Source organism: Medicago sativa, chromosome 5, assembly GCF_051527215.1.
Source record: "Medicago sativa cultivar Bolivia chromosome 5, Bolivia_mono, whole genome shotgun sequence".
Classification (NCBI taxonomy): domain Eukaryota; kingdom Viridiplantae; phylum Streptophyta; class Magnoliopsida; order Fabales; family Fabaceae; genus Medicago; species Medicago sativa.
Window position 1 is genome coordinate 73,137,095 of NC_140753.1, and position 14,995 is coordinate 73,152,089.

General features: G+C 32.0%; 2 protein-coding genes across 2 annotated transcripts; one reads left to right on the top strand and one right to left on the bottom strand.

Moving 5' to 3' along the window:
* The first annotated feature begins 5,166 nt into the window (after positions 1 to 5,166).
* On the top strand, positions 5,167 to 9,056 carry LOC146924794 (BTB/POZ domain and ankyrin repeat-containing protein NPR1-like). Its single transcript, XM_085709747.1, has 5 exons — positions 5,167 to 5,480; positions 5,817 to 6,433; positions 7,132 to 7,891; positions 8,221 to 8,409; positions 8,524 to 9,056. The coding sequence occupies exons 2-5, from the start codon at positions 5,870 to 5,872 to the stop codon at positions 8,793 to 8,795; spliced, it is 1,785 nt and encodes a 594-aa protein (XP_085565873.1). The 5' UTR covers positions 5,167 to 5,480; positions 5,817 to 5,869; the 3' UTR covers positions 8,796 to 9,056.
* Positions 9,057 to 9,804: 748 nt separating this feature from the next.
* Positions 9,805 to 14,385, bottom strand: LOC146924795 (phytoene synthase 2, chloroplastic-like). The gene is made up of 5 exons (XM_085709748.1): positions 13,939 to 14,385; positions 12,775 to 12,825; positions 12,466 to 12,638; positions 11,612 to 11,847; positions 9,805 to 10,365 (listed from the first exon to the last, which is right to left on the bottom strand). The coding sequence occupies exons 2-5, from the start codon at positions 12,812 to 12,814 to the stop codon at positions 9,996 to 9,998; spliced, it is 819 nt and encodes a 272-aa protein (XP_085565874.1). The 5' UTR covers positions 12,815 to 12,825; positions 13,939 to 14,385; the 3' UTR covers positions 9,805 to 9,995.
* Between the last annotated feature and the right edge of the window lie 610 nt (positions 14,386 to 14,995).

The window sequence follows — 14,995 nt, forward strand, 5'->3', positions numbered from 1 at the left end:
CAAACCATCTTTTCTGAATATTGAAATGCACAACCAAAATGTAACCATAGAAAATGCGTGTCCAACAGAAAGTTTATCGGATATACATGCAATTTTAGAAATTTCCAAAACCTTTCATAAATCACAAGTTCCTTTCAAAACAAACAAATAAAAAAAAAAAAAAACATATTTATCTATATTTATTTGAAGCAAGTAGTAAGAAACAATTGAAGGAAAGAAGATGGAGAAAGTGAAAGTGGGGGTGATAATAGCAATGAAAGGGCATCCGGGAACTGGAAAAAGCACATTAGCAAAATCAATAGCATCATCTCTCAAAATCCCTCTAATCGACAAAGACGACATCAAAGACTGTATTACCACCCCCCTTCTTCCAACTACACCCCCTTCTCTTCTCAACGAACTATCATACTCCACCATCTTTCAAATCGCTTCTACTCAACTCCGTGTTGGTCTCAGCCTCATCATCGACTCTCCTCTCTCTCGTAGGTCCCACCTCGACCGACTTCGAAGCCTCGCCGATGAGTATGGCGCAAGGGTTGTGGTTATTGAGTGTAGGCCGGGAGATAAGGGTATGTGGAGGAGGAGGGTGGAGGAAAGAGGGGGAGGTGGTGGACATAAGCCAGCGACGTGGGAGGAGTTGGAGAAGATTGTGGAAGGATATGGGGGGTGTAATGAGTATGATGTGGGGGGTGTGCCGAAGTTGGTGGTGGATACGACGGAGGATGTGGATTTGGAAGAGCTGTGTTCTCGTGCTTTGGAGTTTATCGAAGATCATGAGGTTAAGTCCTTGTGATTTAGCCACGTGTCTTTCGTCGTTGATGATGATAGTTATATTTATGAATGAAGGGATTGTTGAAGATATGAAGATAATAGTAGTGAGTAAGTAAATTTCTTCAAAAAAAAGTAGCAATATTTGATAGGAATATTGAGTAAGTAGTATTTTTAATACGACTGAAAATTTATGTAAATAAATATGTATATTCTTGCCTCAAAAGAAGAAAAAAAAATGTATATTTTGTATCCTTAAAAAAAAGGAGCCTGACTTTGCTCTATTTAACAACCCTCCATTTTTCTTGAAAACAATTTTTTTTTAAAAGGTGAAAATAATGGTGGGATTTAGTATGGGAAAGGAGAGTTGTTTCCCACCATGGGAAACACAAGATCAACGGTTAGATTGTACACATCTATTAAATCTTATCATGTTCTTCCACACCTGATTTTAATGGTTTCTCATTCCAAACTTTTCTCATCTTCCTCCCGCATACCTCTACGTCCAATCACTCGTTGGATCTAAAAAAATATAAAATAAGATTTGAGCAAGCTTCATCTCTTCAAAATGACTTCTCCCTAATCACCAATGGAAGCTTTGAGCAAGCTTAGATCTAAAAAAAGACATATATGAAAAAGCATAAAATAGATCTAGATTTTTTTTAGTTTGTTGCTTTCTATTTGTTCTAAGTGATTAAATATACAGTGATGAAAATTGAAATCATACGAACAACATAGTCACAGACCTCTTTATGAAAATGAAAGAGAAAAAGGATTAACAAGCATATTGAAAAGAGGGAGACGAATATGAAGAACTTCCCAGTATTATTACTTGGTTTCATTCTCCAAATGTAATTTCCTTTCCATTTTCTTGACATATTTCCTTTTTCAAGATCTGATTTTGTTTATTTGAGTTGTTTGATTTTAATTTGGTTTCCTGATTATAGATGATGAAGAGTTTTTAACTTCTGTAATTGTAGAATTTAATTTTGTGAGTTGAAGATTGAATGTGGAATGGCCATTGAAAGAGAGAGACAGTGTTGGAAGATGATGGAAAAATAATCTAGTATTGTTAGTATACAATAAGACAATGTTCTCTACTTAATCTAGTGGTCATAAACTAACTTTCCCATGGTGGGAAAAAACAAGTCTTTCCCATACTAAATCCCACCGAAAATAATAGGTTTGTTCTTTGTCTATATCGTAAAATTTACATAATAATAATGTTTGGGTGAACTATAAAGTAGTTAAGTAAATGAAAGTTCAGTTGGTAAACTCATTCAAGATTAGAAGTTCAACTCTTGCTATAATTTTATTTGATTGTAGTTTTGTATATACCTATACTACTGAAAATTTATGTAGATAGATAAATATGTTGTCAACATGTCCTGAGGTACCTGCTAAAAAAGCTTAACTTATTAGAGCTGATGTCATGACCCCGACTCCTATATTTATGTGTGAGATTTTAGTAGTTATTATCATTTTATCTAGCTAAAAATTAAAATGCATATTTTGCAATGTTTGCTTTGTTTTCTTGAAAATAATAATTTTATTTTTGAAAGGTGAAAATAATAAGTTTTTTCTAATAAAAAATTAAGTTCATTCTTTGTACGTAATATATCACTATATTGCGAAAGAAAAATAGTAATGTTTGTTTTGTCAAAAAATAATAGTAATGTTTGTGTTAAATATAGTTAAGTTTAAATGTCAAACCATTTTTTTATTGTTAAATAGTTTAATGATCAAAACTTCACCTTCTAAAATGAATTAGTGCAAAATCTCATAGTATTCAAAATTTTTGCCTCTGCATATATGTTATGTCTTTGTCCGTGTATCAAATTTACAATGTTATGTCTTTGTCCGTGTATCAAATTTACAAATATGCAAAAACAACCTCAAAATTGAGACATTATCGGTTTAGTCCTTATTATGCTAACACACTTCACACACACGTAGCATCTCGTCTTTAACACGTAGAGACAAAATTGAACCACTAGATTGTTGTCTTGTTTTTTTCTTACGCGGTTCATCCTATTCTTTGTTTCACCACTTTTTTCTGTGTGCTTCCTTTTTTAGGCGAGCCCCTCTTTTAAGCGTTTAATTTTCACGTCAACGTTACTAACAATGTTAAGTAACTAAAACTAAAGAGATTCTTAATTATAAGCACAAATTAAAGTTGCTTGGATACCTTCATCATACGGACTATTTCATTTTTTATGAGTATAATCCAAAGTTGTTTTAACACGTCTCATGTATTTGTGCATATAGTTCTCATTTCATCCTTTGACATTGGAGATTTGGGGGTGACATTTTATTTTGAGAAAAATATATAGAGTAATATATTGGGTTACATAAAGTCTCAAGAAGTAGTTATAAAGCAACATGACATCAGTGAGGAGGATCATCTCATAATAATCAAATAATTACGATTTTTTTGGAGGATTTTGTCATTCTCTTTCTTGAATTTTTTTTTATACCAAACCCATTGATTAGTCCCGTGGATGGATCATGACATGACATCAGTGACTTTACATTTATGTAAAATGTCACATGTTTTATGATTTCCTAGTAGTAGTAATTTTCATGTGGAACATTATTACTGCACTAGCGTTGAAATTGAAAAGTTTTCCGAGAATCGGATGCTTCTAATTGCAAGTAAATCCGAACAATACTAACGGTTCAGAATCAGACATGTTCCTTATCTGTAGAACAAAAATGTCCGCAATATTCAATATTCTTCTTTTCTTTTTGACTCAAACAATATTCAGTATTCCTTTCAAATTTGTTATTTGCACGTTCATTTTACTACATTGATGATGCAGAATAGTGCTTTTTTTCCTGCTAAAAATAGTAGTGCGTACAAATTTAAAATGCTTTCGTTTTGTTCACATATCTTATAAAAATGATTCATTGCAAACTAATTTTTAACCACATAAACCAAATTCATGATAGTAATAACAAAAAATTTATGCTATCTATCAAAAAAATAAATAACAATTTATGCTGGCCACATAATCGATTTGCTTTTAGAAAAATACCTCCATAAGATTCAATTCTTGTGCCAGTGAAAGACATCAACATTTTTGAAGAATCATCCAATCAATTTTATTTTTACATCGGAGAATCATCAAACATATTTTTCAAAAGAGCATCTTGACATAACTAGACGAGCAAACGGAACAATAATGTTCTTTCTTTAACATGATAATTCATATATTGATTAATTCTTTCTAAAAAAAAATTGATTAATTCACTGTGACAATTTTTTCTCTTAAGAGTATATTTTGATAGAAGTTTTTGGAAGGTTGAGGAGAACTTATTTTCCTTTTTTACTTTTAAAGATAAATTAAAGTGTTATGGAGATGACATATGATCATCGATAGCCATTTTTTGTGTTAGACCTTTTACAAATAAGTTTTCTTTTTCCCTTAAATATATATGCTAAAATATATATTTAGCTCTCCAAAATTCTCTTCTCTAAAACTGAAATTTTTTACATAAGAAAACTCAAAGCACACATTTGCAATCGATGTGAATCCCTCTCAGCCCACAAACATCAAAAGCTCGAGCTTAAATTTGAAACCATGGTGTGAGTCCCTTCGAGTATGCAACAATCAAAAGTTTGAATTTGTAACTTTAGTATATTTGCGCTAAAATAGCACTCAGAAATGGAACGCGAATTCAAACACAAATTTAATTTGAAGTTTTAGTCATAAGAAAGCAAGAATTATAACTACAACGCAAATTTAAACATGAATTTGGAATCCCTACTATAAGGAGATCTTGTATTCACGTAGTCGAGACATCAATAGTCGATTTTAATCAAGAGAAATAGTCGATTTTAGTTATAAGAGCCGGTTCACCTGAACACAAGTTTTATTATTGTTTTTTTTTTTTTATCAATATCTGAAAACAAGCTAATATAAATTATCAAGTATTTGTGTTTTCATTTTCATACCCATAGAAGACAAACAAAGACATTGAGAATAATTTTTTCCAAATATGATAGGTAAATAAAGTGACATTACATTAAATAACATTTTCCCGTACACTAATAGATTTAGCTTTTTATGCTCAGATTCATTCACCATTTCTTCCCCTTTTCCAATCACATAGTATACATAAAAATATTTGGTAATTATACTTGTGTACGGTCACAACCATATCATTGCATGCAATCAATAACATCTAAACCGTTTAATCAAAATCTAATCATTTAAATTTTAAATTCAATGTTCTTAATTTAAAAAAACCAAATCTAGACCGTTCAATATCAATTGAACAACCTAGATATAACTAAGTGCATGCAATCAATCATTATTAAACATACATGAGAAAATTGTGAGAATAATAAATAAAATAAAACACATATATAGTTCCAAGTTTTCTTTCCCTTTCAAGTAAACCCATTAGACTCAGTTACCAACATCATTGGCCAAACAATCTCTCTCATCATTTTGTTGGGTCAACCTTAGTTCATTGTCTCACTTTCTCTTTCCTTTCTTGGTCATGGCTTCTTTGGTTGAATGGACTTAGAACCCCTTAAGCATTCTTGGTGCAAAACTATCCATATATTTCTATCTTTGTATAAGTCTTTTATAAGCTTCAGAGTCAACTTGTTACTGTTCATCAAGATTTGTTCTCTTTGATTCTCTCACAAGCTTGCTATTTTGAGTGGTTTCATCTTCAATCTCAAATCAAAGGGTGACCATGTATGTAGTTTTTCTTTTAATCTCTTACCAAGGTCATTAAATTTCATTTAAGTGCTTAAAGTCCAAACTTTTTAATTCTTAATCTTGAATATATTTAATGGGTCATCAAATGGACCAAAATGGTATAAGAAAATCTTAGTTTTTGTTTCATGGAATGATGGAATCTGACTTTTGTTGCTTGAAGTACAAGTGATTGTGGAGAAAGTTTTTTAGAAAAAAAGTTTGTTCTTTTGAGCTTTGTTTAGCTAGAAGAATTAGAATATGTTGGTTATAGCTTTTGCATTGAGTTGTGTCCTTAGAGGGGTATGAATCTGATTTCTTGTTTTTTGGTTCTAGATTAAGTCAACTAATCCATTGACTCAATTGAAGACTTTGATTTACTTGAGGTCATGGATAATAATTCAAATGAAGCATCATCATCCTTGAGTTTTGTATCATCTCAATTATCAAATGCTTCAAGTAATAATCACAACATAACTTCCTCAACCAACAATGAACATGTGGCAATGGCAAATACTGAAATTGTGAGTTTGAATAAGCTCAGTGGAAGCCTTGAGAAGTTATTGAGTGATGTTGATTATGATTATTGTGATGCTGAGATTCTTGTTGAAGAAATTCCTGTTGGTATTCATCGATGTATATTGGCTTCGCGAAGTCAATTTTTTCATGAACTTTTTAAGAAAGGAAAAGATGAAGAAGTTAAGGATGGAAAGGGAAAGCCAAGGTATCTCATGAAAGATTTGGTGCCTTGTGGTAGTGTTGGATATGAAGCTTTCGTTGTTTTCTTGCATTATTTGTATACTGGAAAGTTAAAGGCTCCACCACCAGAAGTGACAACATGTGTTGATGAAGCATGTATTCATGATTCATGTCGCCCTGCTATCAATTTTGCTTTGGAACTTATGTATGCGTCTTCAACTTTTCAGATGAAAGAGCTTGCTTTAGTTTTTCAGGTATAAATACTATAATTCCTTAAGCGTCATTTTCTTGTGCCTTCTCCTTTATTTTTATTGCTCATTTTTTGTGTAGAAGAGAGCAAATCTGACAAGTTCAGGGTCCATATTGTGAAATGGACCGTAAAATGTAAATCCTAAGCTTGAATATTAGAAAGGTACTGCAGCCGCTCTGCAGTCGGATACCTAGGCATTTTGGCTGAATTCTGTGATCAAATCTTGTGTGTTCTCTGTTTGCATTTTTCGTATGTTTACTTTTGATCTAGGGTTGTTGCTCTAACAAAAGACCTACAAAACTACGTAAAATATTCACTATTTGAGTAGTTCCAAAACTTAGCTTAGACTAATAAGCAACATCAGATTGGCATTTTATTTATACATTTTGCAGGTTTTGGAATCTGTTCATCACCTCATCTATGTTCCAAGTGAATAAAATTTGAAATAGATGTACACCTAATAAGCATGTTTGTCTACCTTCATATAAATTTGATGTGCTGACGGCGTGAATGCATGAGATGGTGACTGCAGGCAATCCAAATCTGTTTTCCTGTGTTGGTGTATTTATCAAGATTTGATACTATAATTTTCAAAAGAAATCTCTTTCTTTTCCTTTGTGCTATATGGAATAGGCCGGAAGAAAAAAAAAACTTGAGCCTTTTTTGAAATGAGCTAATGTAAATATCTTTTTACTGATGCAGAGGTTTCTCCTAAATTTTGTTGACAAGGCTCTTGTAGAAGATGTCATTCCAATTTTAATGGCTGCACATCACTGCAAACAAGACCAGCTTCTCTCTCATTGCATTCAGAGAGTCGTAAGGTCTGACATGGACATCATATATTTGGAAAGAGAACTTCCTCATGAAGTTATGACTGAAATCAAATCCCTCCGAGTCCAATCTCTGCCGGAATCAACACCAGATGCAATGGAAGTGGAACCTGTGACTGTGAATGATAAGAGTGTCAGGAAAATCCTTAAGGCATTGGACTCTGACGACGTCGAGTTACTGAATCTTCTTTTAGAGGAATCTAGTGTGACTCTTGATGATGCCTATGCACTACACTATGCTTGTGCATATTGTGATTCTAAGGTTGTTCAAGAAGTTCTTACTCTTGGATTGGCTGATATTCTCCTTAAGAATCCTCGTGGATACACGGTTCTTCACGTTGCCGCAAGACGAAAGGATCCATCCATCTTGGTTGCACTATTGAAAAACGGAGCTTGTGCATCAGAAACCACTCTTGATGGACAAACTGCTCTTTCAATTTGTCAGAGATTGACGAGGCGAAAGGATTATCATGAAAAAACGGTGCAGGGGAAGGAGTCTCACAAGGATAGGCTTTGTGTTGATGTACTTGAGAGAGAGATGAGAAGAAGTTCTATGTCAGTGAACATGGAAGTTTTGTCACAATTAACTGCTGATGATTTACACATGAGACTGGATTACCTTGAAAATAGAGGTACTTGTCTTGTTAACATTCTTTCAATTATATTCATGCCTTTAGAATTGATTCTAGAGGTGTAGAATTAATTTTGACTTGTTTCTCTCTACAATTGATTTTTAGCATCAAATTTAATATGCAATTCACTTTTACATAAATTTATCTAAAATTAAATCACTTTACATTTAACTCAATTTTAGCCAGAATCAATTCATTAAGTATTAATTTTTTGTCACTTGCTATTATACTTTAGGAATATCCAAGAACCTCACCAAAATATTTTCATGAAACTTTTGAATTTGGAAGCTTATTATGGACAAGAAAATAACATTCTTCATATGTTGCAGTTGCATTTGCTAGGCTGTTCTTTCCTGCTGAGGCAAGGGTAGCCATAGAGAATGCTGGGGCAGATTCAACACCACGCTATGCAAGTTCAACAGCTTTGAAGGGCAATATAAAAGAAGTAGATCTAAATGAAACTCCTTCTGTTAGAACAAGAAAACTCCAATTAAGATTACAATCCCTTGTAAAAACAGGTATGATCAAAAGCATTTTTCATTATCTTGCTTATAATAGTTTATGCATAATCTTTATACGAACATCAAATGGTTTTGTAGTTACTAAAACTCCTCCAATTAAATTGTGTACAGTTGAGAATGGTAGGCGCTTTTTCCCGCATTGTTCTGAGGTGCTTGATAAGTATCTAGACGATGATATGCCGGATGTTTTTGTCCTAGAGAAGGGAACGGAAGAAGAGCAGAGAACGAAGAAAGCACGGTTCATGGAACTTAAAGATGAGGTGCAGAAGGCATTTCACAAGGATATGGCTGAAAATAACCAAGCAGGTTTTTCATCTGCATTGTCTTCTACATCATCGGCAAGTCGTAGGGAAAGTCTTAACCACAAAGTGAGGAGAAAATGAAGTCCATTTTGTTCAAGAGTAGTTGCTATATAAGTTTTGGCCTTTTGATGTAGTGTTGTAACTTGCATGTAGCAACAGTAGCATGTTTTGCCAATAAGATGCTATGTTGCTTTAGCTGTTTTACAAAATGCACATGAGATATTTTTACTAAGTCAATGTACTTGCTTATAACCATGTAATATAATTAAGGAACTTGATTACCTAGAAACCATGTCAAACAATTTTAGTTGCAAATGGAAACAACTAAGAATTTGCCTGTAATTTCTCCCAATGGACTATAGAAACTTCATTGCAATTACAAGGATCGTCACTAGGCCTTGTTTGGTTGTTAATAAATAAACTAATAATTTCCATGAAGATTCGTAACAAAAGTTAAAAAAGTGTTTGTTTGTGAGGTCAGCTGATTGCGGACTCATCTCCATTACTTAGAAAAAGGGAAGAAAAAAAATGCTCAAGTTTTCTAATTTGGTAGATTAACTGAATCATGCAGAATTATTTGTCAAATAGTCTATATAAAAAATCATAAAATATTGTGTAAGATTTGTTATCCATAGAACAAGTTGGATCCACCTACCTTACTGGAAGGTTTTTTAATTACCAACATGCAACAGCTGATTGTGTGCTGCCATTAGAAAGGGACAGAAAATAAAGTATTATGATGGAGTCCAAGGACAAGAGTGGGGTACACTCACATTCACATTTCACACATCTCTATCTATCTACAAAGAAAAGTAACATAACAAACAAAATCCCACATACGCACACAACCATACACATGGTATAGGACAGTTAAATCTGAATCCAAAATAATTATTTTTTTATCTAACAGTTGTACAGTATATTGTACTATTGTAGATGATCTGAATCCATCTTGTCATCCAATTCAAAATTTGACTGAAACAATTATTGATTAACTTTTACTTATTTTTTCATCGAATTTTAGATTATCAGAGTCTCTTTTCACTTAATCAGAGAATTAATACCGAAAAAAACCCTACTAAGGAAGGAGTACCAAAGGAAAAACCTACTTCATATAATGAATGATGAATGTGTTATACTCTTCAATACATGTTAGTTACCTGAGATGTATGTAATCATAACTCAAAAAAAGTATAGACATCGTAACTCTATATCTTAAATCTATATTTTCAAACAAAAAAGTAGCACTTGCTAATCATAGACACATTATTAAAATAGGCATCATCTCATAAACAATTTGGTTAACTTTTTAGGACCTAAAAGTGCAGTTCCATAAGCAGCTGGTAGTGATAATAGCTTATTGACTTTTCCAACATAAGCCCTTTTTGTGAAGTTATTATAATCATTGGCTTCAATAGAATCTAATATCTGCCTATATAACAACAATGCTGCCCACACAGGCCATCTACTAGCAGAACTGAGCTCTGAGACACCCTTTTCTGCTTCATCAAAGAACATTCTTGCCCTTTTTATTTGTCCCTTCATGAAATTTCTCCATTTGTCTGTTACTTTTCCACGCATAATGTCTTCATCTGATAGGCCAGCTTGTGCTAGCTCATCTTGAGGGAGATACACTCTTCCTCTTCTAGCACTATCATAATCAACAAGAAGAAGCAATTAGAATAATGCACAATTGAAATTAAATAGTTTAATACTTTGAACTATTTGAGAATTCTAATTAGACTAAAAAAAAAGTTTGTAATTAGATATTTGAACTTGTCAATAATCATTGATTACAAATTATTTAAAAGTTTATGAACCTAATTAAAGTCATTGGGAAAATTATAATGTATTGACAAATTCATGGATTTAATTATAAAAAAAAAGGGTTAATTATGTTTCTAGTCCCTATAAAATAGCGACCTTGTAAGTTTAGTCCCTACTTAATTTTAATAGCATTTTTAGTCCCTAATTTTGTTTTTCTGCACTGAGTATTAGTCCCTACTCAATTCAAATTTGTTTAATTTATGCTTAAACTCTTAAATTTTTGAACAATTTTTTGCAGACATGTTTAGAACATTACTAAAAGTTCGTCCGCAAAAAATTGTTGCAAAATTTGATTTCTACATCCAGATTTTATTACTTTTTATCTTTAACTTTTGTCGTTTTAAAAAATTCATATTTAATTCATTTCATGTCAGAAAATTCTAAATTTTAGTAAACGAACCTTTCATAGTGTTCTAATCTTGTCTCAAAAAAATCGTTCAAAAGTTTAAGAGTTTAAGGATAATTAATCAAACTTTGTTTTAGCAGGGACTAAGATTATAAGTAAATTTTTTTTTATAGGGACTAAAAATGCTATTAAAATTAAGTAAGGACTAAACTTACAAGGTCGCTATTTTATAGGGACTAGAAACATAATTAACCCAAAAAAAAAATGTTCAAAGACTTATTTAATTTCTTTCAAATAGTTTAAGTACCGATCGCGAGAATGAAAACCTTTTTATTTAACTATTGTTATTTATTTCTATTAATAAAAGAAATTCAAAGTGTGAGAAGCCCTTTAGTTAGAAGGTATTAAGAAACCAACATGATGTTCGGGGAGTTGGTAACACTCTTCCCCAAGAAAGGAATTTAATTTCAATTCCTGAAGTTCATCAGAGAGGTAGTTCAATCCCGTATTAAATAAAAAGAGAAATCAATGTCTCACAGCCGACTCAAAGATTAGTCTCATAGTGGGCTCAAAAGACGTGAGTTGTCCGCATAGATTAAGGCGCCTATGGCGGTATAAGACCCTAGTTTCGGTGGGTTAGAAAGAAATGAAAGTGAGAATTATTTTGAAATAGTATATAGTTTTTGGCTCAATTATATGATATTTATGAGTTCAAAGAACTTACTCTTCTCCAACATCTCTGAGTATATTGGTGAGTTGATTTGCAATGCCTAGTGCCAATGCAGCATTATAAATGCTCTCTGTAGAAGCCTTGGATTCAGGTGCTATTCCCATTACAGGAACACTCATAAGACCTACTGTCCCAGCAACATAGTAACAATAAAGGTAGAGCTCATCAAAGTTGTTGTATCTTGACTTTCTCAAATCCATCCTCATCCCTTCTATCATGTCCTTGAATGGCTATTTCAAATAAACATTCCAATGTCAATAAGATCAATTTTAGCTAGCACATAAAAATAAGATTCAAGTTTTCTTCTTTTGTCATTTATTTTGTGTATCTAAATTATTAAAAGTAAGACAATCGTGTAGTCCGTAAGGCCTAACTCAACAGACAATATCGATAATGTTAAGTTGGACACTTTCGTCCGAACTCAAATCCGGAATCTCACAATTAAGTGTGTGAATTTCGGCGGTGCTCGCCACTTCGTCTACATATAACAAAGAAAAACCTAAAAAAAACAATTGTGTGTGGTCTTCTCCTTTTTCGTGGGTGAAATTAATTGTACGCCTCTAAAATCAACTTTGATTTTTCGTGGGTGAAATTAATTGTACGCCTCTAAAATCAACTTTGACGTTTTTAAAAGTGAATTTTTTTAGTTTTTGGTGGTGGCCGGGGTTTGAACCTCAGACCTTTCATATATTATGCATTATCCTTACCAACTGAGCTAAGCTCACGAGAACAAGTGAAACTAAGCATACACTTAGTTGTGGTCTCTAGATTGAACTTGTTATTATATTATATATGAAACATGTAATGTAAGGTTGAGATTTAAATTTTAGGCATGTGATGTGAAGTACCTGAATATCAACAGGGTACTTAGAGACAGTGTGTGAGAGAGCAGCATCAAACATATCATATGGTCGACATTCAAAAACATCAGTTAACCGTTGCTCCCATCTGTCCAAGGCTGCTGGTGTGATGTGTGAAGCATTTGGGCCATCTACTAGTTCATCAGTTCTTCTACACCATACTGCAATGCACAATGAAATTGTCAATTCCAAACCAAAAAAAAAAGGACTTAATAGTTATTAGAATGTTATTTTTATTTTTTTGGTTGATGATGATATCATAATTTGGAATATTAATCTAATCTACATAGTACATACCATAGATTGCCCATATAGCTTTTCGGCGTTCTTGTGTCATCAATTGTGTACCTAAATTGTACAATTGAAAGATGAGTCAAATCAACAACAAATATAGTACTTATCATTAGACAATTCTAAACCCAAATCCATCCAAAAAATATACTCCAAAATACTAACGATCTAACCAACCACTTAATTGCTTGCCCCTAACATCAAAATACATTATTGAAGGGTCTATATCAATTGGTGATTGCCTAACTTAATTGCTTTCCTAACTTAATTGAAATAACTTCAAAAATGATTTGATTATATAAATTATATAAAAGTGCAGATATTAAATATATATTAGTAATTGGTGATTTTTTAAAAATATTTTGTTGTGTTTAATGGAGGAAATTTTAAGTATTGGTTAAAGAAATATATAGAAAATAAAACTTCTATCTGGTTGAAGAGTTGATAGAAAACGATGATGGTACAAAATGAGTAAAATGAATTCCCTCTGTTATCTAATGCATTATAGAATAATCCTCTCATAATCACTCCATGAAAAAATAAACATTTTCAATGGAGACACTAAGACCTCACCATTGGGGATGGTCTAAGTGATTGTTATCAACTTTCTTAATGAGAAGCTATTTTGAGTAGTATTTTTTAATAAAATTAAATATTGCAATATAAACCAATAAATAATAAGTAAAATTTTTGATTAATAAGTAAATTTTTTGTTGATATACTAATAAGTAATTTTTGTATAACAAGAATAATAAGTAAATTTTAGATATGCCTTTAACTTCCATTGACTCATTCTCCCAATAACTTTCATAGTCTCAGTAAAATATTTAGATTTTCTCTCCATTCAATTAAGTGTAAAATAATTGATAAAAATATAATAATTGATAAAACAAGAGTACATCAACAAAAAAAATAACTAATGCAATATTAGTTTTTAAAACATGTAAATAGAAACAATTTTTCAAAAAAATAAGATTAGAAATTAGATAATGATTCTTCATTCTTGAATATGTGTGGCTGATATGAAGCCCCCAATGAAACTTACGAAAATGGATTAAATTCAATTGAATATTGAAAATTCTGAATATTGTGGCATAGAAATGAGAATGAATATTGTACCAAAAAAAAAAAAAAAAGAAATGAGAATGAATAAGAAAGAAAGAAAAATACCTAGGTAAAAAGTCTTGGCATATTCAGCACAAACTTCACCACACCGATCATAAGCAGAATTCAATAAATCTCCATTGCTAAAATCACCTTCAATTGTTTTCTCAAAATCAAATTCTATATTTGCACCCCTCCTATCTTCTCTCACCAAACCTGCTTGCTTCAAAACTACTTCATACACCCTCTCCTCTGACTTCTTGAAGGTTCTGCTACCACTGCACCCCCACTTCCAAACCTTATCCTAGAACCCATTCTTACACTCTTTTCTCTTCTTCCAATTCTAGAAATACCCACCAATGATTTTGCATCACAATTCACCCTAACAACAATACTAGACATCTCTAGGAATTTGTTCTTGAAATGAAGAGTTTTTTAGTGGACACTATAAAAAAGAGAGGGAGAAAATGAGTTAGGAAACTTCGTAAAGTCTTTTTCAGAAGTTGCACTTTTTTTTTAATCTCGGTGGTTCTCAATGATATATAGGAAAAGAAAAAAAAAGTGATTGTAAGGCTTTTATGCGTTCATTATTTTTTTTTATATAAGCTTTTATTTTATGTGTTCAATTGTAGCATATACGTGTGAAAATGTATGGACAGTGGTGTTGTAATCTTGAACTTGATCAACTTGTTTGTTTTTATGTCTCAATTTAGGGTATTTTCTATTATTTTTTATTTTACATTGACTCTGAAAAAAGGGTTACCTTGCATCTGCATGTGGTCCAATATTTTCCTATTGAAAAGATGTGGTCATGCTTTGATGGCTTCAATTGATGTCATTCTGGTATATGCATTAATTGCATGGCGTACATATGTTTAGATTCAGAGTCGTAAACTTTTATGTACTTGTTAAATTCATCATCACACGGTGAAATGTTGGGACTCATATTCCCTTTGATCACACTACAAGATGCTTGAAGTTAAACTGCTATAAATTTTGAATGCTAATTTGAAATGAGTCGTATAATATTTATCGGATTATTAAAATTATAGTTCTGACAATTTGTGACTATGGTATTTTGTTTTTGTAGGTTTCTTTCACATGAAGTAATCATCATATTTGA

Excerpts from the sequence above, each read along its gene's own strand:
- LOC146924794 (XM_085709747.1), top strand. The coding sequence starts at position 5,870 with ATGGATAATAATTCAAATGAAGCATCATCATCCTTGAGTTTTGTATCA. Across the intron at positions 7,892-8,220 it reads GGATTACCTTGAAAATAGAG|TTGCATTTGCTAGGCTGTTC; the intron begins GTACTTGTCTTG and ends CATATGTTGCAG. Across the intron at positions 8,410-8,523 it reads ACAATCCCTTGTAAAAACAG|TTGAGAATGGTAGGCGCTTT; the intron begins GTATGATCAAAA and ends AATTGTGTACAG.
- LOC146924795 (XM_085709748.1), bottom strand. The coding sequence starts at position 12,814 with ATGACACAAGAACGCCGAAAAGCTATATGGGCAATCTATG. Across the intron at positions 12,639-12,774 it reads AGCTATATGGGCAATCTATG|TATGGTGTAGAAGAACTGAT; the intron begins GTATGTACTATG and ends TGTGCATTGCAG. Across the intron at positions 10,366-11,611 it reads CTCAGAGATGTTGGAGAAGA|TGCTAGAAGAGGAAGAGTGT; the intron begins GTAAGTTCTTTG and ends TGATTATGATAG.